The sequence below is a fragment of the Amphiura filiformis genome, chromosome 15 (genome assembly GCF_039555335.1).
Source record: "Amphiura filiformis chromosome 15, Afil_fr2py, whole genome shotgun sequence".
Classification (NCBI taxonomy): Eukaryota; Metazoa; Echinodermata; class Ophiuroidea; order Amphilepidida; family Amphiuridae; genus Amphiura; species Amphiura filiformis.
This window is the reverse complement of record NC_092642.1, coordinates 21,751,763-21,775,292: the sequence shown is the minus strand read 5'-3', so window position 1 is coordinate 21,775,292 and position 23,530 is coordinate 21,751,763. Positions and strand designations below refer to the sequence as shown.

The window sequence follows — 23,530 nt, the reverse complement described above, 5'->3', positions numbered from 1 at the left end:
CATTTTTATTTGCTGCTGTACAAAGTACAAAGTTAATAAAGTGAGAGTTGAGTCCAGAGGGTTTGGTTTTATCATCCTATATGTCTCACTTCACTTGTACCTAAACCCACATAACCAGTGCTATGACACCTTATATCCCGAAGCTGTTGTTTACACTGTGTCTCATATAAAATGGCCTTGTGGTGATATCTCTTCGAGAACTAGTGATACTCTGTACTGCTTGTGGCCTACTTTTCATCTCCAAGTAAGCAGAAGACAATTCTAATTTGACTTTCTCCAAGGCAGGTGTTGAGGATAGAGGGTAGACCAAGAGAGGTACTATTTTTGAAAAATGACAGATTTCCCCACTTTTGTTAGTTTCAAATTGTGCATACCAGCATATAATCGGCTTTCATCAGATTTATTCAGTTACATGTATATGACATGATTTCATTCAGCCAGGCCAAAGGCTGTAAATGTGAAATTGAAGCACATGCAAAAATAAGAAGCAAATATATAAGAAAATTGGTATTGTAGAAACTTGTAGCTTTGCTAGAGATGTAAAGATACCAGCAGTCACAGACTAGGTTACTGTGCATGTTTATGGTGATAAGGCTAAAAACTCAAGTTTGCTTTGGGTAGATGGCCTGAAAACCTAAAAAAATGAATACATTTTTTAAATTTATATTTATATTCATTTATAGTGTCTGGATGACTGGTAACATAAAATGGGTTATTCCTTCATGTAATTTTACATGAAATTAGATTTAGGTTTAGGGTTAGGATTAGGGTTAGGATTATGGTTGTTAGGGTTAGGGATAGGATTAACTTGCACGATTACATGAAAGATCAACGAACATATGTCTCAAATCACACATATTTAACTATCAAATCAGTGCAGATAAGATTAGAAAGTTTACAGTTTTAGAAAAATTTTAGATCAATTTTAATAATATATTTAGTGATTTCATCATATTGCAGGTAAACCAAATGTATCAGAAAAAATCTGTTTAAAAATGTTATCATCATAATTTATTTGCTCGAAAATATGAATTTTTTCTGAATTTCTCAAATTAAAAATGAGAATACAGAAAAAATTGCTCCCAAAAACTGAATGTGCGGGCCTATGGGAAACAAACTTTTTTAGCTTAATAACTCAGTTTTCACTTACAGGTTGAACTTGATCATGTCATGTGTATACTGAGTTTCAATCTCTGTGTACACTGTCGGGTTCATACAAAGGCCCTCCATACTTGATTCTGAGTTTGCTGTCACATATTTTCAGAAAACAAACAAAGGAACTTTTTCATTATTCATTGTTTCCCAAGTTTCATTAAATCCAGAATTAAATACAGTCTTCTATGTCTTCTATACCCAATAAAGGAGTGAAATTTGCTTAGTCACACTCCAGCGTGAGCGGTGGTAGTATTCAGAGTCAACACATATTTTAATTTTTGAAAAATTTGAATCATGAATTCAAACATGATTTAAATGTGGGCATGTGGAAACCCAGAATCAAGTAATAGGGCCTTATCCTTTAGTTGGTCAGACAGGTTTTGATTTATGAAAAGAATAAAAGTTTTTTTGTCATGTTTGGAGTTCAAGGCTGTGATTCTCATTCTATACCAGAATAAGTTTTACCATTTTTAAAACGTAATTTTTGAAATTTGGTTTGATGTTATTTAACCGGAACTGAATTCAAACTGTAGTAAAAGTATAATTTCCTGTAGAATTAAATCTCGAGTTATTAGAAAAGAACTTTATGTTTTATTCCAAGGAGCTTTGACACAAACTGTGTGAAACTGAAAGAGAAATATAACTTCCTTGTTTGTGAGAGAGCTGGGGGAGATACTCAAGTTTGGGTTTGGTAGGGGTGAGCTGCTGAGAATTTGAAAGTGAACCCATCAATATACCAATTCATCTAGAGATTTGGATCCATCGATATACCAAAAGTCAACATTTTCCCCCAAATTTTGGTGAAATTTCAAACATTGTGGCTAGATTGAGGCAAAATTGGGCTATTTTCTGACAAAATTGAGAAGATTTTGAAAAAAAGGACCCATCCATATACCAAAATTAGCCTAGAAAAAGGGGTCATTGATATATCAAAAGGCCGAAAAAGCTACCCATGTTTGCAACACATGGTCATTTGTACTGAGTCCCCACCCCGGATGAGAGACATTGTAATATGCAAAGGCATCTTTAATCCATGTCCTATAAACTGACAAAATGGATGTGACAGTAGAAGTAACATCAAGCTTGTAGAGTGGGAAGGAACTCAGAGAAATTCAACATGTTTTTGACTAATAAGTTAGCAAATTGAAAGTGACAGCTATACACATAGCATGTTACAAGACTGGGGGATATAGTGATGATCCTGTCTGTAGTCTTAGGAAAAAAAACTGCTGGAAGATATTAAAATTTTAGTAGTTTGCTTAACATGTTATGACCTTTGTAGTGTTGTCATTTTAAATCATTATAAAACCACTTAAAAGTGCAAGATGTTAGAAGACTAAGGCATAGATATGTTATGTTTGATTAAATCGCATGTGCATGTAGGATAGGATCTTTGGTAAGCCTAGTCTTTGGCAAAGACTTTTCTGAGTACATGGTGGTTAGATATGCAAGTAGCATGTAAAGGAAATGGATGGAGTCCACGGGTGACTTCAAATTTGAGAATGGGATAGGTTCAGTGGGTGTAGATTGCAAGGTTCAAATTTCTGGGAGAATATGAGATTATAGTTTCGCACAGATTCTCCTAAAATATTTTTTATGAATCAAAGTTATTTCTCTCATATTTCAAAATCAACATTTTTCTTGCAGTAATCAAATGATTCACACAAAATTTGTTTGCCAGAATCAATTATTGATTGATGCAGGAAGTGATGAAATTCTAGCCCTGAATTGCCATTGTCTTTATCAGGGGAGTCAAGTTACTTCATATTCCCTGTAATTTCTGAATAAACAGTTGACAGATGGATGGGGACAGCTAACAGTCTATGGTTCAATACTCCAAATCTGGAAGAATGTCAATATGAGACATTCTTTTCTTGGGATAGATTCACAAGATATTGACAAGGATTTAATGTTGAGTGTGAAGGGGAATATTTGTCATCAAATCTGGGCTTGGTAGATATACCAATAAGCTGTGTGTTTATGAAATCACTCGGCAATATCACATTATATCATATTTATGTGGAGGTATTGCGGGGGATTGTGATGCCAGTTGGGAAATGTAATCAAATATGGGCTTTACAAATTCAACAGTAATAACTTTATGTCTGTTATATCTGTAATGACTATATTGATTTATGTAACTACTAGCAACTACAGTGGATGACTTAAAGTATAACAGTGTTGCCATCTTTGATCTGATGAAGGTAACTTGATGGCTCTATGTGCTATTACAATGAAAATAGCTGATACTTAAATACTCTCTGAATGAACTGCCTTTCTGACAAGCTTTCCTGGAATCTTCACATTGATAACATATGCAGAAAAGCTCGCAAAATCATCGGCCTCATTCATAGATCTTTCCAATCAGCCCCCTTCAGCATCCGTCGTTCTTTGTACTTGGCCTTGGTTCGCCCCATTCTGGAGTATGGTTGTACTACTTGGCATCCTCTTAAGGGCAGTGTAATGGGAGCGAACATGGACCTTTTAGAACATCATTATTTCTGAATTGTACGTCAAAAGTATATAAAACTATACATTTTTGGAAAGGAAATGAGTCAAGGAATCCCATGGTGACGTCAGATTTGTTCAAAAATCTCGAGTTTTTGAAAAAATCACAAAAATTCACTTTTTTACCCCAATTTTTTTGTGACAACTTAGAAAAAAATCCGTTCGGAGTAAAAACAAATTCAGTTAGCTTTTCATAAAGAAGAGACATGAACTTAGGGAAGGTTTTTTTATTTTTTTTAAATTCGTCTCTTTTTTCAAAATATTGAAAAAAACATGTGAAAAAAGCAATTTTGTCACTCTATTAAGCTAAAAATTGCACATAATAGTGTATATTTTTGTTTAAAACAAATATTTTGAAAAAATGAGAAAACCTTCCCTAGGCTTTAATGTACTCTAAACGATAGTGCAAAAAGTTTACCTTTTGCTTACATATTTTTCGAGTTATCTTGTCACAAAAATCGTGCAATATTGTCAAAAGTGAACTCTGAGAAATCGATGTTTTAGTAAAAAATGTCAAAATTATGCACAAAGCGTCCTTATATTTTAAAACGGTAAGACTTTCAGGGTTGTAAAAGCTGTATCTGGTGCATGGTCTAAATATGTATCTTTTTGCACCAATAAATCTATAATGTCTGCTTTCAGTGCGCCAAAATTCAAAATAATTAAAAAATTTTGACTGCAAATTTTTGTTTTGTTTACACCACATTTGCTGGCGTGAACAACAAACCAAATGCGCCTAAACTTCATTGTACATATGCGCAGAGGTACGTCGCGTCACGCTACGCGAATCGCACGCATAATCACAATATTTCGCATTCGCGCATTTCTGACTCATTATTTTCCGCCAATTTACTAAGCTGTCTTGAGCCATGTGACTTTTTAGAGTTAAAAAGAGTGAAATAAATCAAGCAAAAATACGAATAAATATTAGCAAGTTGTATTTTATCAGTTTCAAGTGAAAGAATACATCTTAGTGTTGATAAATATCAAGAAATCTCAAATTCGGGCGTGAACGAATGTGTCTTCCATTACTCTGGCCTTAACATAACCCTTACCAACCGTCTTGAGTCTACCCAAAGATTCGCCTGTCGTGTCATTCTTCAGTCTTGGAACCTCTCCCATGAGGACCTTCTATTGGATTCCGACCTGCCTCTTCTTAGTAAGCGTCGTGATGTTGCTTCTCTGTGTCACTTATTTAAAATCTTTGCCAATCTTTGTTCTTCTCCCAACCCTTTCCAGCCTCATCCCAGACCTGGTCTCTGAAACCTCAATTCCCAGCTGTTCAAGTTCCTTTCCATGGCTTTCATTGTCCCAGAGATCATTTTATCCGTTTGCCTCCTCCATCTGGAATTATCTCCCTGAAGCTATTGTCAATGCTTCTTCCCTCCAGGCCTTCAAATTGGCCATCCAGTCCCACCTCCTCTAACCAGTTCACATAATTTATGTTTTGTTTTATTTTATTCTGTACTGATTATATGTATTTTCTAGTAATGTTTTGATTTTAATGTAAGGGCAATCCTTCAATTTATTGTGTAATCAATATTGGATCTGCCTGGCCTTGTGCCAAATGTTATAAATAAATTTACCAAAAGAGAGCCTGCGATTAACCATTGCCACTAACTTATGGTAACTGAATTAATTGTTGCTCTCTACTAAAGATAGCTGATTAATTGTAGCTATTTATATGTTTATCCCAATGATGCTATCTACCAAAGATTTATGTGTCACAACAATTTTATTGATGTATTTTTGTATAACTATAACATTAACAGGTGTTTATTTCACTGATGCCATCTAGTAAAGATAGCTAATACACTGTACACCACCAATGCTATCTACTGAAGATAGCTAATACACTGTACACCACCAATGCTATCTACTGAAGATAGCTAATACACTGTACACCACCAATGCTATCTACTGAAGATAGCTAATACACTGTACACCACCAATGCTATCTACTGAAGATAGCTAATACACTGTACACCACCAATGCTATCTACTGAAGATAGCTAATACACTGTACACCACCAATGCTATCTACTGAAGATAGCTAATACACTGTACACCACCAATGCTATCTACTGAAGATAGCTAATACACTGTATGCCACCAATGCTATCTACTGAAGATAGCTAATTCACTGTATGCCACTGATGCTATCTACTGAAGATAGCTAATTCACTGTATACCACTGATGCTATCTACTGAAGATAGCTAATTCACTGTATACCACTGATGCTATCTACTGAAGATAGCTAATTCACTGTATGCCACTGATGCTATCTACACATCCAATTTCTCACTGGATGTACTCTGGAGCTTCTCCGGATTACCCCAGGGCTACTCTGTAGCGGTGTACCGTAATTGAGTCAAAAATCCGTGGACTACTCCTATCCGGTTTTCCACGGTGTACCTCCCGTAGAGACAGCCTATAGCGGAGTACCTCTAGAGGTACTCCGTAAAAAAATGTGTGATGATCTGTTGCCAGATTGAATGCTATTTTACTCAATTTAGCTTTATTGTATGCTTTTATTAGGATATATTAGGGATTTCTGTTCTTTCTTTCTTTCTTTCTTTCTTTATTATTTTTCAAATATATGTTAATAGTATAATAAATTAATAATAGAAAATAGTAAACAAGTAAATAGGCCTACAAAATACACAAACAAGTTCAGAAATAAGCAAGTAAAATTAATGAAGTAAATAACTGACTAAATAAATTTATAAATGAATAAACAAGTAAATAAAATAATAGGTAGGCCTAATTAAATTAACAAGTAAAAACTACACAAATAAAGTAAATAAGTAAACATTTGTATTAGGCCTAAATTTTTTTTTAAATGAACAGTACTCGTAGGCCTAGGCCTATGTAAAATAATCAATAATAGAATGCTAATAATTATCATTAACTTGGTTGTTATTTAGCTTTTTAATTTGATTACCTGTTTGCTTACATGTTTTTTCATTTGTTTGAGTAGGCCTGCATTTGTATGTTTTTAAGCATTTTTCTTTGCATATTATACTTGAATGATTGGTCATTTTATAGCTAATATTTATTTTAGGACCCCACTTTTATTCATTTATTTTTTACGCTTTTATTAAATTTATTATTAGTTTTATATTTATTATTTATTTACGTGTATTATATTTTACTTATTTGCTTTTTAATTGTTTAGTAACTTATTTAAATATTTACTTTTTAATTAATAAGTGACCAATCATTCAAGTATAATAAGCAAAGAAAAAATGTTTAAAAAACAAACAAAATACGGCCTACTCAAACAAACGAAAAAACACATATCAAACAGGTAAGTCAAATTAAAAGATGAATAACAACCAAGCAAAAAATATGAAAACTGTGAATAACATCAATGAAAGATTAGTAGGCCTAAGGCCTAGCCTAAACGAATCAAAACCAAACTGTATTGCAAGAAGGTGTATTATAGGCCTAGGCCCACGCCTTGCAACAGTAAAAAGTAATGCGTGGAAAATGTTAGGAAAACAGCGTAAAAACAAGAAATTCAAGAAGTAGGCCCTAGGCCTATAAATTATGAGTAAATTTTAACTGTAATAATAAACCCGGGTACGGTAAATAAACAAACAACATGAGAATGTGGAACCGCGAACCGCAGTATGCACACAGGAACAGAACGTCACACAAGCATCTCAAGTTAGCAAAACTAAAAACATAACAAGGAACACAAAATTAAATAATGATTAAAAATGATTTTAAACACAAATTGAGAAGAAGTCGTAGGCCCTACTGGTACTGTCGTTAAACAAAAGAACAAGTTTCTACAAAGGAAACAACCACTAAAGAGAAACAAAATGTCTCCGTGATATCGGCAAGTGATTCTCGCTTAAATGCGTAACCGTACATCTTCCTTGGCCCTATGCAAGCGTGCAAACATGGTCAATCAATTAATCAAAACAACAAAGCGTTCGCTTTGCTAAAAATAGCTAGGTACGCGCACTAAGCACGCTGGCCGATTACGCTGTTCGGCGAGTTGTTTACCGCTGCCGGTCAATGACCCGTTTGGCTGCGGTTGTACACGGAGCTGACTTCAGTGTTACTCAGGGTTGGCTCGTGGCTGACAGCTATCAGATGTACTTCAGAGTAGCTTCTTAAGAGTACCTTTGGAGTAGCTCCGATATGGCGTATCCAGAAGTTGGCACAGCAAGTTGGCTTATAGACAGACAATGGATGGAGTAACAGCGAAGTAGCTCTGATATGGTGTATCCACTATGGGTTTGCTAAGGTGTAGCTACTTCGGAGTAGCTTCAGAGTAGCTCTATTAAGGTGTAGCTTCAGGGCTACACCAGGTGTAGCCGCGAAGGTAATCCGCCGCGGTGGTAAACCGTGAATGAGAATCTGGATGTGTAGTAAAGATAGCTAATACACTGTACACCACCAATGCTATCTACTGAAGATAGCTAATACACTGTACACCACCAATGCTATCTACTGAAGATAGCTAATACACTGTACACCACCAATGCTATCTACTGAAGATAGCTAATTCACTGTATGCCACTGATGCTATCTACTGAAGATAGCTAATTCACTGTATACCACTGATGCTATCTACTGAAGATAGCTAATTCACTGTATACCACTGATGCTATCTACTGAAGATAGCTAATTCACTGTATGCCACTGATGCTATCTACTGAAGATAGCTAATTCACTGTATACTGTGGATGCTATCTACTGAAGATAGCTAATTCACTGTATGCCACTGATGCTATCTACTGAAGATAGCTAATTCACTGTATGCCACTGATGCTATCTACTGAAGATAGCTAATTCACTGTATGCCACTGATGCTATCTACTGAAGATAGCTAAATCACTGTATACCACCAATGCTATCTACTGAAGATAGCTAATTCACTGTATGCCACTGATGCTATCTACTGAAGATAGCTAATTCACTGTATACCACTGATGCTATCTACTGAAGATAGCTAATTCACTGTATACCACTGATGCTATCTACTGAAGATAGCTAATTCACTGTATACCACTGATGCTATCTACTGAAGATAGCTAATTCACTGTATGCCACTGATGCTATCTACTGAAGATAGCTAATTCACTGTATACTGTGGATGCTATCTACTGAAGATAGCTAATTCACTGTATGCCACTGATGCTATCTACTGAAGATAGCTAATTCACTGTATGCCACTGATGCTATCTACTGAAGATAGCTAATTCACTGTATACTGTGGATGCTTTCTACTGAAGATAGCTAATTCACTGTATACCACCAGTGCTATCTACTGAAGATGGCTAATTCACTGTATACCACCAGTGCTATCTGCTGAAGATAGCTAATTCACTATATACCACCGATGCTATCTACTGAAGATAGCTAATTCACTGTATACCACCAGTGCTATCTACTGAAGATGGCTAATTCACTGTATACCACTGATGCTATCTACTGAAGATAGCTAAATCACTGTATACCACTGATGCTATCTACTGAAGATAGCTAATTCACTCTATACCACTGATGCTATCTACTGAAGATAGCTAATTCACTTTATACTACTGATGCTATCTACCAAAGATATCTAAATCACTGTATACCACTGATGCTATCTACTGAAGATAGCTAATTCACTCTATACCACTGATGCTATCTACTGAAGATAGCTAATTCACTTTATACTACTGGTGCTATCTACCAAAGATATCTAAATCACTATATACCACTGATGCTATCTACTGAAGATAGCTAATTCACTCTATACCACTGATGCTATCTACTGAAGATAGCTAATTCACTGTATACTGCTGATGCTATCTACTGAAGATAGCTAATTCACTCTATACCACTGATGCTATCTACTGAAGATAGCTAATTCACTTTATACTACTGGTGATATCTACCAAAGATATCTAAATCACTATATACCACTGATGCTATCTACTGAAGATAGCTAATTCACTCTATACCACTGATGCTATCTACTGAAGATAGCTAATTCACTTTATACTACTGGTGCTATCTACCAAAGATATCTAAATCACTATATACCACTGATGCTATCTACTGAATATAGCTAATTCACTCTATATCACTGCTGCTATCTACTGAAGATAGCTAATTCACTTTATACTACTGATGCTATCTACCAAAGATATCTAAATCACTATATACCACTGATGCTATCTACTGAAGATAGCTAATTCACTCTATACCACTGATGCTATCTACTGAAGATAGCTAATTCACTGTATGCCACTGATGCTATCTACTGAAGATAGCTAATTCACTTTATACTACTGGTGCTATCTACCAAAGATATCTAAATCACTATATACCACTGATGCTATCTACTGAAGATAGCTAATTTACTCTATATCACTGCTGCTATCTACTGAAGATAGCTAATTCACTTTATACTACTGATGCTATCTACCAAAGATATCTAAATCACTGTATACCACTGATGCTATCTACTGAAGATAGCTAATTCACTGTATGCCACTGATGCTATCTACTGAAGATAGCTAATTCACTTTATACTACTGGTGCTATCTACCAAAGATATCTAAATCACTATATACCACTGATGCTATCTACTGAAGATAGCTAATTTACTCTATATCACTGCTGCTATCTACTGAAGATAGCTAATTCACTTTATACTACTGATGCTATCTACCAAAGATATCTAAATCACTGTATACCACTGATGCTATCTACTGAAGATAGCTAATTCACTCTATATCACTGCTGCTATCTACTGAAGATAGCTAATTCACTTTATACTACTGATGCTATCTACCAAAGATATCTAAATCACTGTATACCACTGATGCTATCTATTGAAGATAGCTAATTCACTATATACCACTGGTGCTATTTACTGAAGATAGCTTATTTACTGTATACCACTGATGCTATCTACAGAAGATAGTTAATTCACTGTACACCACCAATGCTATCTACTGAAGATAGCTAATTACCTGTGAACCAAAGGAGAACAGTGCCAGTGCATTGATTGGTCACCCCAGGTTAAATAAGAAATAAATAAATAAATAAATAAATAATTCACTGTACACCACCAATGCTATCTACTGAAGATAGCTAATTCACTATGGTATATACCACTGGTGCTATCTACTGAAGATAGCTAATTCACTATACCACCAATGCTATCTACTGAGGATAGCTAATTTACTTTATACCACTGATGCTATCTACTGAAGATAGCTAATTTACTTTATACCACTGATGATATCTACTGAAGATAGCTAATTTACTTAATACCACTGATGCTATCTGCTGAAGATAGCTAATTCACTGTATACTGCTGATGCTATCTACTGAAGATAGCTAAATCACTGTATACCACTGGTGCTATCTACTGAAGATAGCTAATTTACTTTATACCACTGATGCTATCTACTGAAGATAGCTAAATCACTATATACCACTGATGCTATCTACTGAAGATAGCTAATTTACTTTATACCTCTGATGCTATCTACTGAAGATAGCTAATTCACTGTACACAACTAATGCTATCTACTGAAGATAGCTAATTCACTGTATACCACTGATGATCTACTAGATGTTACATCATAGGCCTCAGCTCAGTACTGGTCACTGCACAATGATGTAGATATTTCAATGTGGACGTCTTTGCAGGTGCGATTTCTCATAATTTTTTCCCGTTTTCAAAACTTTCTGCCCTTTAGGATTTTGTCTTCTCCTTTTCTGTATAAAAATAAAGGAAAGTGCCATTTTCAAGATTTTTTTATCAGCTATTTTCAACTATTTTAGGATTTGTTTGACACATGCATTCACACTCCTGGGAGTTATTTCAGTGTAATCAGTATTGGAATTGAATTCAATTGATTCATTCTATCATTGCTCAACTAGATAAATGGTGTGTGTTGTATTGTTTTCTATCCGTCTATTGAAAACCAATTACAAGTTGTGTTAAACCAACTGTTCAGTGATTGTGTAATCAACCACACAGATGCAGTGTCAGAAATATTTATCATTTCTTTTGTTGAGATAAAAACAGAGAGAGAGAGAGAGAGAGAGCAGATTTTTTAAAAATAGCAACGGTGCGCATATCTTAAGCTTACAAAATCAACCAGTCATAGAGTGGTTTTGGTATTTGCATGATAAGATGATCAAAATGAGTCTTATGGAGCAAAATCAGTTTATGAATTATAATGCAGAGAAAAATATCAGTTGTGTCTTGTCAGTCAGTTTTTGTTGTTGCTGAAAAATTGGTCCGATCAGTCAGAAAGGGCAACACAACTTTTTTCTCCTTATATAAGTAGTCCTAACATTGATATATCCTTAGCAATTACACATGTACTTTTCAGGAGTCCTTTGTGTGTGTAAATGGTGACAATAAATTTTCAGCTATCTTCAGTAGACGACAATAGAGATTGGCGAACTTGCAGCGATGGTCACAATAAGTTATCAGCTATCTTCAGTGAATAGCAATCTATATTCAGTTATCAACAGTCTTCAGTATATGGCAGTGGTCACAAGATGTTATCAGCTATCTTCAGTAAATAGCAATACATATTCAGTTATCAGCATTCAGCAGTCTTCAGTATATGTGGCAGTGGTCACAATAAGCTATCAGCTATCTTCAGTAGATAGCAGCAGACATTGTCAGCAGTCTCCAGTATATACTAGTGATGTGGTCGGCACCGTTTTTTATTGTCGACATGTCGATATAATTCGTATACCGACGTCGACAGTGTGTCGACATAAAAAAAAGTCTAAAAAAAAAATTTTAAAAAAATTAAAAATTTTTTAATTTTCAAAAAATATTTTTTTCCTTTATATTAAGTTATAGGCCCAAACTGACTTGTTATTCATTGTTGTAAACTAGAGAAATACTGCTACTCAAAAAAAAAATGCCAATTTTTTTTTTTACAAAGTTGAAAAAGTTGTACATTTTAATTACTTTTGTTTCTATTGAACAGCTAGCAATGCATACTAATTCAATGTGTCCCTGACTGTTCAATAGAAGCATAGGTAATCAAAATGTACAAGTTTATCCAACTTTGTAAAAAAAAATTGGCATTTTTTTTTTTTTAGTAGCAGTATTTCTGGTTTCAACCTTGAATAACAAGTCAGTTTTCATAACTTGCTTTTCTGGCCAAAAAATATTTTGAAAACAAAAAAAAAAAAAAAAAAAAATTTTTTTTTTGTCGACATGATTTTTGATGTCGACATGTCGACATACGTGCCGACGTCGACATTATGTCGACATAAGGCATGTCGACCACATCACTAGTATATACGTTTAGTAATGGTCACAATAAGTTATAAGCTATCTTTAGTAGACAGCAGTAGACAGCAGGAGACATTATTAGCAGTCTCCAGTATATACATGTAGTAATGGTCTGTTGAGCTTGTTTCAAATAGCTATTAATTTAAACAAGGTCTTCAAAACAATTTAAGCAAGGCCTTCAAAAATTTGGTATATTCAATATAACACTTGGTCACAGTTTATCACAATATCCTCACTAACATATAGCAAAAGTAACATAGGAGCATTACCTATCTTTGGTGTTAACATTGATATAAAACATTGCAGCTAAATTTGTTAAGAACTGTCTCAATTATATCATAACAGATGAGGATTGACCAATCATTGAGGGCCGGTTGAAAGATTAGAAGAATTTGACTCCATTACCTCAAGTAAAAGAAAGAATTTGGGAAATTTGTTTGCGACTCTGTTTTATTTGTACAACCATAATGTGCATTTGTCAGATATAGATTTACACTTGTCATTTATGCATACTATGTCTATGATGGCAGTAAATTTAATTTGAAGTGTTACAGATGGATGCATTGCTAAGCTTCATGTTTCTTCTAGAGATGTATCCGGCTTCAATTTCAACCACTTGAAACTGGCAGTCTTGGCTTGATTTTCTATTACTGCCAATTGACCATGACCACTTCAAATCCTGTCTCACTTAATGTCACTTCTCCCATTCCAGAAAAATACAGCACTAATTTTTTTGGGGATTAAAAAAACATTATCAAGTTCTGCCAACTGAAACGTAGCTCAACAATCCTAATCATTCATTTAGTACTAACTGGAAAAAGTTCACTATTTTATTGATTGAAAAAATAGCCAAAAACATGCAATTTTTGGCATGTTTTCTGACAATCGAGTCACAAAATTTGAAGACTTGGAACAAGTCTAAGCATTGATTTAAGAATGAAACATGTCTTTTCCAAAATTTAGAATGTATAATCTGAAATTAGTCTTAGACTAAATAGTTCAAGACTTTGGGCTTGATTGTCACAGCATAAGAAAAACACCCTAAAACGCATGTTTTTGGCCCTTATTTCCAAAAATTGGCCAAATATTAAAATTTGACTTTTATTGCTAGTTAGGACTAATTAAAAAGGATTAGGATTTAGCTATGTTTCATTTGGCAAAACAGGATAATATTTTTTTAATCGCAAATAATTAGTGTTGTATTTTTCTGGAATAGGGAGTACACATACATAGGTAAGGTATGTGTTTATTTTGGCAAGCTCCAAATTGAATTTTATGTTTCAAAGTCAAACATTACAAAATGTTGAAGCTGGACAGCTATGTTTAAAATTTGCACACAAGACTAGGATCCACAACATGTTCATCTATCAGGGCATAGTTCTTTAACCCCAATACATTTGTACATTCATCGAATGACCTTAGAAAATTTGGGTACAAAAACTCATACTCTGCAACTTGAGGTCAAATTTTGCACTATGAGTGTTTAATTGAGGTTATTGAACTATGCCATTGGGATGAGGCCAATGTGGTCCATAGTGCAAGATAACTGACAATCTGATACAAAATTTGATATATATGGAATATGCATGCAAGATGTTTGTGAACAAAGGAAAAGGAATAAGTGACAATCATGCAAAATGGATTTCTGTTCTAGCAAAATCAATTTAATTTTTTTGTCATTTTATTTGGACAATTCTATGTGATAGTACGCAGGAAAGACATGAATATTTGAATTATGGTTGTTGAGTTAAAATAGGTTTTGTGGTGCTGAAAAAGATATGAAATGCAAATTGAAAAATGAAAAAATCCCAATAGTTTGATTGAAAAATCACCTCTAGTCATCTTACTTGCAAGCGCACATAACAAATATTTGCAGAATTGGTTCATTGGCCTTTAAAATAACTTCTACATGTATGTTGAGAAAAAATTGAAAATCAACTTGCATTTGGTGGTAACAATTCAACCAAAATGTTAAAACGTGATTAATTTCATCTCCTTCAGATCAGATGACAATAGTGATGATGTTTTTTCATGTAGCTGCTGAGAGACTTATTAAAAGAATCCTTAAAATGTCAATTTAAAAATAGTAATTGTTGCTACCATGTGAAAAGATGGCGAAGATGACTAACAATGTTTGTTATCCTATGAACTCTACTTGAGTAGAAGTTGGTGTTGCTGAACAAATTTTTTTCCTGTAGTTTAAGGTTTTCATACTTTTATGGGCTCTGATCTAAGTGTAGCATGTAGATTTCTCAGCTTCAGGCACATATACACAACTTCAGCAACCGGGGAGGGGAGATTTTTTGGTGAGCTAAGAAAGGATCATGAAACATGTAAATATAACATATTGAAGCTTAAATGGTCAAATATGGCTGAAATTGGAACAAATTTGCATGAAGTGTGCCTAAATTTGCTTTTTTAAAAGCTGGAATGGTCAAATATGAGATTAATTTTGTCAAAATTACATATATACAGAGGTATTTCCTTCTCTTTTCTCCAATTTCTCTCTCTTTTTTTTTTATATCGGAGGCACTCCCATTTAAAAAGAAAAATGGGCTGTATAAGCTACTGAGCTTGAATATAACTTTTGATGATGTAAGAAATACAGAAGCAATGATGGGAAATTTTGCTACATGTATCTTGAAGTCAAATTTTACTTATGTTCCTGGGAAATAAACATTTTCCAGCCCACCAGATATAAATAATTAGAATAGACCATATACCATGGGTGGGAGATAAGCAAGATTGCTTGTTTCAATACATGTATGTACAAGTGGGCGTATGCTGAATTCATGTATTTTTATTTCAAACAAGAGCCTTTTATCTAGGTCATCTATCTCAAATCCATCACATAAGTTGTAGTCTCAAATCGGGCTCATTGGGGCATTCTACATGTACATGGCAGAGAAGATCTGTATTAATGCACATCTATGTTTACATCCATTGCCTACAGTGTGTCTAACAGGCATACTGCGATACTACACTGTGTGGAAAATATGTACAAGCTATGCTAGCATGCCACACTTTCATTTACTTTTTATGCAAAATTGAAGGCACTCCCTTTGTATATTGTATGTTAAAGGGGCATTTTGTAATTTTAGCATTCCTTGTTTTGGAGTGAGTTCGGGTTGTGGGTGAGGCTGCGGATCACAAAGTTGCAGGATGCTACAACTGTTGTCATTCATAACAATTCCCAAACTCATGCTGTTACTATGTAAAATATTCCCAAAGCTAAATGGGTCATTCCAGTTGAAATCCATACCCCCTATAGAGGCCTTGCATTCTTTTATCGATTGGCTCCAAACAAAGGATTTGAACCGGTGTCCTTCACCGTAGTTATGGCGGAGTGCAGTCCATTCAATCAAATGTTGTCATCAACCTATTCGATCGTAGTGCAGGGTTATATGAGCGAGACGAACTGTCACGGTAGATTGCAATCATGCTTTTGTTGAATGCTTTTGAGTAGTCCGCCATATTTACGGGATGATACGTCACATGCAAGGCCTCTATAGAAGACATATAAACCTTAATCTTCCACACAGGGAGTGTGAATTTCAAATGGATTTACCTGAATGGCTGACTCCATTTGAAATCTACACCCCCTATGTAGTAGATTAAGGTCATATCTTCCATAGGGGGTTTATGGATTTCAACTGAAATAGCCCACAATGCAAATCCACATCAATCTGGATTACAAAAGTACACGTTGATGTGGATTGTTGAGTGTAGATCGCCCCATTATTATCAATCTTAATGCAAGTCACGAACAAGTAACAAACATCCTAGACAATAGTTTTGAAATTCTAATGGTTAATGGCTTCAGGATGAGCGCAGACAAGCAACTAGCCAGAGAGCTGTTATACACAATGTAACGTGTCATATGCTTTGTTCTGTTTATACTGAATTCGTCAATGCTATGGGCGTTAACGGAAATGAACTTTTTCCACAGCATTGTTGTGATGTTGTTTTCAGACTTGCGCATTGTTACTAAAATCTAATGTTTGTAATCGTGAAACATGTTGTGTGGTGGGAAGCGGCATTCTCATTTTAGGTATAGAGAAAAACAGGTGATTGATTAAAAGATAAAAGCAAGAAATACCAAAGCTGAATTGGATGAATTTTTCCATTTTTACCTGGACAAATTTAGGAAGAAGTTGTGGGCTTCATCAAACTTAATTCCTCCACCTCTGTCGTAGTCTCATACAGGTTGGTCAATGGAGAGCAGAGCAACACATCATTTGTTTTTGCCTAAAGTTTGACTCACTGAACTTGGCTAATGGATATTACAGTGATTTAGGCATTGCAAAAGTATACCTGTTGTAAACCTGCTTTGTTTAAGTGCAACAAAGATAGCTCTGTTTTGCTGTTGATATAGCTCTGTTTTGCTGTTGATAAGTCAGCTTAAGTTTGTTTGGCTTATAATAGGCAAAATAATTAGACTCATAACATTGTGTATTGATATAGAATGGAATGCACGCAGTTGGGTGCAGCACTTACGCTAGTTGCATAATGCGTGACTGGCGCACGCTTATGTGAATTTATGCGAGCATACGTAACAAAACTAGAATAATTTTCACCTATTATAAGTCAACAAACTTTAGATGTATGAACCAATTTGTTTGATTATCATTATTATAGAGAAATGAATAAAATACCATGTTACATTATTGTTTAATTAAATCTATATATTTTTGTTTATATTTCATTGTTACAGATAGTTTGCAGTCCTTCAAGGCATGATGGTTTCTTTATGGGATAGGTAGAAGGCAACCACAACCATGGGGAAGACAGGTAAGCTATGTTGACAAGAGGCAGTCTTCAGTGAATGGCTCTTTTCAGAGCCACCAAACCTTTTAACAGGTAGACAAGGTCTGTTTGTTCTCTGTTGACAAGGGACAATTTTATAGGGCTCCTTTCAGAGCCATCAGTAGGCAAGGGGTGGCCTACATGTCCCTTTGGTACTTTGTCCTGAAGAAGTCAGAGAGCTCTACTCCTGACGAAAGCTTGATAGTTATAAACTTGTCTGACGGAGAACCCGCTAAAAACTTACTAATTGTCATGAACTCCCATCGTAAAAAGCCATTTCCACAACAGGTAAATTTATTGACTAAACACTAAGCAGAAGGTCAACCAGCTGGCAAAGTTCAGCCTCCTCTGTTAGTGAGGTCCAATCAATTGACCTTTAATTATGGTAAATCCGATAAGCCTTTGCCAGTACACCTGAGATGTCGTCACGCTGATGTGCACATCATTACTGTGCACTTTATGACTTTGAAATCGCATGATAGCGATGTTCACTAAGCGATGTGCGCATTGGCGTGACATCAAATTTGGCAACATCTCAGGTGTACTTGCAAAGGCGTATGGGATTTACCGAAAAGATCAATCCATGGCTCAAAACAGTGGGGAATTTAGGAAGCTCATTCCCAGGAAATGTTGGTGTTTGGAAGGAAATTCTGGTATTTGGAGGAAATTGTGTCTTTTTTGGATATAAAAAACATGCTATAAATTGTGGGAAAGTTCGCTTGCTTCCCGGGAAATTTAACATTTTTTCGAGCCCTGGCCATCAATCCATGAAGTGGGAGAAATGAAAATGGCTGTGCACCTGTTATGGCATATTTTTCAATGCGCAGTCTTGACATCTTTTGTGTGAACACATAAATGCACAATGCTGTCAGGATTTGTAAGATGCAGGGGATTGTCAAACAATAATTTGGTCCTTTAAGTGAAAAGGTGAGAAACTGCATAATATTTCTCTATGAGTTGTGTAAGAGTAGAGATTGGTTATGAGTTTATGTTGTCACATAGACACTGATTAAGGTCAAATAAAGTATATCAATTATGATGATTATTGCATTATTTTTAAGCTGCGATATGCAATATATACAAATGTAATGCAAAAGTAGACTGACATTACATGTATGCTTAGCACTGTGTACCAGAATGAAGTATGGTACACTGAAATGTATGCATGGTCCCTTGTGTAACTACTATTACTAGTCCATGTTTGCATGGGCACACCCATGTATCACATTTAATAGCTATAAACCTGTTATGCTCTCAACTACCAGTCTACTATGTCAGTATCAATCACTGACAGATGACAGACAATCACTGAATAGATGAGTTGACTAAGAATCACAGATCGCTCATTTTTCTAAACAATTTCATATTGCATATCCCTGTATAGAGGTTGTGCATATGACGTATCATACCATAAATATGGCGGACTACTCAAATGCATTCAACAAAAACATGATTGCAATCTACCGCGATCTACCTCACAGGCTCACACACATAACAAATGCACTATGATCAAATAGGTTGACGACAACATTTGATTGAATGGACTGCACCATGCTGACGGACATCGGTTCAAATCCAAAGTTTGTTTGGAGCCAATCAATAATTTCACAACAACATACCACAGCAGTCAGCACAAAATTATTAATAAGAAATTGTCGAGCAAATTTCAATTATTAAGACAATTGTATAGCAGTATGATAATCAATTTGTAAAGATGACCTTTGTGGAAATGAAACACCCACATAACACACCTAACTAACACAAATGACTGTACTTTGAATCTGTTGGGGAAATTATGTAATAAATTGCCAATTGAGTTAATTTGATTGGGTCCTTATTTATTACAAGTACATGTCAGCATATATGATATGATCAAGCATAATCTATGGATCAAGCAAGACAAATTGAATGTTGGTTTAATTCACTTTCAGCGAAAGACAAAAGAAGTGTGCCATGTCTTTTATATTTTTTATTTATCAGAAACATGAACAAATCATGGAAACTTTAAAGTCAAATTGAATATCTGGTTTAAAAAAACATGGAAGTTGACTTCGCTGGATAAGTTAATTCATTATGTTTGAGCTCATCAGATTTAATATAAAAAATATTTTTGCAATGATTGTGCATTATGTGTGCAAATGATTCTTCTGGAATGGTTGGTTGTAACAGTGTAACAGGGAATAATCCAATATAAGGCAACCTTCTTCCAAATGCATTTGCCTGCTTATTGGGACTAAATTTTCCTGATATTTTACCTGGCATTTATCCTTCAAAAAGGAGGGTGATGTCAGTGGGAAGGGGAAAGCATACCAAGGATTCTAGAGTACTAATATACTATAGGATAAGCCACTCGTTTGCGCAAATGAAGTCAGTCATTCAGCCTATGCGCCTTCATGCATGTGATGGCATAGCTGTGTAGGAGTGTATTACCTGTGGAAGAGATGATGCAATGTTTACGTCATCGTTTCCAAAAAAAAAATTAAATGGCGAAAAAGCAGCGAACATTTGGTGAATCTTTCTATTACTATCATATTGTGAAAAACCAAATAGCTGAGGAGTTAGCTCAATATGCTAGGAAAATATTCTGTTCGATGACCCTATGACGAGACTGGCTAAATACATTGTAAGCTGTATTTTTGCTGGAAAGGGTCCGAAAAATTGGCAGTCGATGTTCGCCATCTTGGATAAATTTGGTGTACTGGAAATGCCCAGCAACTGTCAATCAAATACGAACTTGTCAATTGAATATATAGGATACGTCTGTTCCACCGTGGCAGAAGTAAGCACAACGTTGTTGTGCGAACCGTGCCTAAATTTTAGGCTAAGGTGCCTGAGCGTTACCAGGACGTTACTAGGTGTACTGAAAATGCCTAGCAACTGTCACTCAAACTGCCGATGTGTCAATTAAGTTGCCGTAAAGTGATTTCAATTTTTATACAGGGTTTGAATACGAGTGTCACAGCCCTGAGCGTACCCTTTCTTGAGGAATAATTGAGAGATCCAACCAAATTCAAGAGATTAGCCATTCCAGATCTATCAAATTTTATTGTGGTAAAAAAGTGGTATAAAGGTGTGGAAGATTTTGGAATATTAACAAATAAAATTTCACAAGTGCCCAAAATTCACGTGGAATTTCACAATTTTCCACTGTTAACTTCAGCTGGATACTCAATACATACAAACAATTCCAGTTTTGATTGGCCATTTAGTGTAATTTGAATTGAGATGCGTAACATGCGTTACATATAGCCGTGTTATCTTCCACAGGGTGTTGTGGTTTTTAAATGGAATAGCCTAATAATACCATATGACCAATTAGAAACACAAGTCATGGTCCCATAATAACCTGTCACTCGCTGTAACTTGAACTGAATATTCATCTGCGTCCTAAATTTAATCTCTGCTTGTCATAGCTGGTGTGGGATTTCCCACAATTCAACCTGAGGCCAAGAAAAAATAGTTTGTTTGCCTTTTAGCTCAAATGAATTTTATCAATTGGGTCGGTCGGGATTTCTTTTTTTTTTTTTTTCTTTTTTTTTTTTAATTACTAGCAAACTCTATGTTTGTATTAATTAAGGCTCAAAATATAAAAAATCAGACAATTTTGGTGTCAAAATGAATCAACTAACATTACAAAAGAACTAAAATGTTGAACACAAGCTCTAAAATACATTTTTTTTACATCTTCAGAATGCAAAATTTGAAAAGAAAAAAAAAAAAACTTGTTCAGGAATTTCCAAAAATAGGGTTGGTATTCTTTTGTACAGTAAATAGAAAAAAAACAGACTTTTTTTCTGATTTCCAAAATTAAATTCGGTCGGTTGAGGGCAAGCAAACATCTTTTTTTTTTTGGGCCTGATTATGTGATTTGATTTGTATCAAAATAGGGCAGATTTCATTCCTATACTGTAAAGTGATAGCACTTAGAAATGTGATTATTAATTTAAAAATCATTATTATTAGCTAGTGTAAATGACGATGAAGGATGTAGTGCTCGTTAATAGTTCATTAAGCTAATGATTATGTGAGTACAAGCAAGGTTAATTGATATGACAACAATGAAGAAAGCTTAATTGCAGAGTCCCAAGTTGAAGGTAATTCTGTATAGTGTGGTGGTGTTTTTTCAATTGACTACTTAGTATTGACTTAACTGAATAGATATTGCAGTGCAAAATTAGAGATCAGAATAAAAAGTTCAAACATCAAAACATAAGATGGCGCACAATGTCTAAAATTTCCGACTTTGAGTGATCCTGCGTCCCTCCTTTATGAAAAAAGAAGATGTTTATACGGTCAAAGGTCATTTAGAGATCAACTTGAGAAAAGTGTTAACCCTACATTAGGTAGCTATTTCCTCTTTGGGATGTCAAAGATCATATTAGGTCAAAGGTCATTTATAGGTCAACTAAGTCAGCTCTTACCTAAATTGTATGATTAGAAAATATGGAACAACTATGGCGGCGACATATGTGACCCGCTCTGATGAAACCCGCTATAAGTCGAATTCAGCCATTTCAAGATACATCGAGTCAAAGTTAGGAAAAAGGTGAAAAACCTTGCAGATTTTGTTTTTCAGTTTTTATTATTTTTTGATTCCTTAATATGTTTACTTTAACCTACCATTGAAAACAAAATATTATTTTACATCTAAATCACTCAAATCTAGCATTTTCTGAGCCAAACCAAGTCTTTAACTGTCATTTTACAACTTTAAATCCATTTTTCATGCATTTGTCTTTTCTTTATGTTTCCCTTCCCCCCTCCCCGTTGAAATACCATAGAATGAGGACCACATCAAATGAAAGCTGAAGACCTATACTAAATGATGACATCAAAAACTCAATTTTCAAAATTAGTGACTTATGTCTGGTTTTGTGGGAGCAGGGCACATAGCTATATATTAAGCATCACATTATTACTAATCTACATGTACTTGCTGTAGGATGGGATGCTGATTAATTAAAACAAAAAGGTTTGTGACTCAAAGTCTGAGTACAAGATAAACAGAGAATTTTGATTTTTTTTTCTCTCCAAGTCTCTCTAATGGCTTAATTTGCTGATCAATTTGATTTAATAATGGGGCTAATTATCGGCATATCAGACAAAACCTTTTCACTTTATAATTTGTAAAAATATATTGCATAAGTTCCTCTAAAAATAGAGTACAGAACAGATGGTTATTATTTCAATTCACTTAAAAGTCAGAAGCTAATACCAGGCGACATAGAAGTAGATAATACGGGGCGACATGGTGAAGATTCATGTTTACATAAACCAATTCAACAAATTAATTGAAGCGACGTCTATTATTGTGGCTTGGTTTGGTGTGCCATGCTGTGAACATATTCGCTGTACCATGGTTTTCATAGTGCTTCGCTGTAGAGATAATCTCCAGAGATTGGCTTGATTATTTCGGGATGTATTAAATGTCATGGTTTCGAGGAGTTTAGAAATTCTTATTTTGGTTTCGCTCTAGTTTTCATCTGTATTGTGGCAGATAGCATATGTTTGTGAGGGGTTTGGTGGAGGGGATTATATTTGTTGGCTGATCTTGTCATTAAAAGGGTGGAATAGTATGAAATTCAAAGATAAATTGAAAAACCTGCCAAATATGCTGAGATAGAAATGTAGTGAAGGTGTAAAGTCTGGTAACAATAAGTATGAGGTCAAGTGGGTCTGCACGGTTTTGAACCGGAGCTTTGGGTATGCAAGATCCTCAGATAGGAAAGACAGGACCTTGTTTGCATGTCTTTTCAAGTTGTGTGTGTGTT

The 23,530-nt window shown here is 35.0% G+C and overlaps 1 protein-coding gene across 1 annotated transcript in view; it reads left to right on the top strand.

Moving 5' to 3' along the window:
• LOC140171392 (probable phospholipid-transporting ATPase IM) overlaps positions 1–23,530 on the top strand; it is a 131,510-nt gene that overhangs the window by 33,446 nt on the left and 74,534 nt on the right. The window contains exon 2 of the mRNA XM_072194638.1: positions 17,668–17,744. Coding sequence (XP_072050739.1) covers positions 17,732–17,744 — 13 coding nt within the window. The 5' untranslated portion in view covers positions 17,668–17,731. The remainder of the gene's footprint in view (positions 1–17,667; positions 17,745–23,530) is intronic.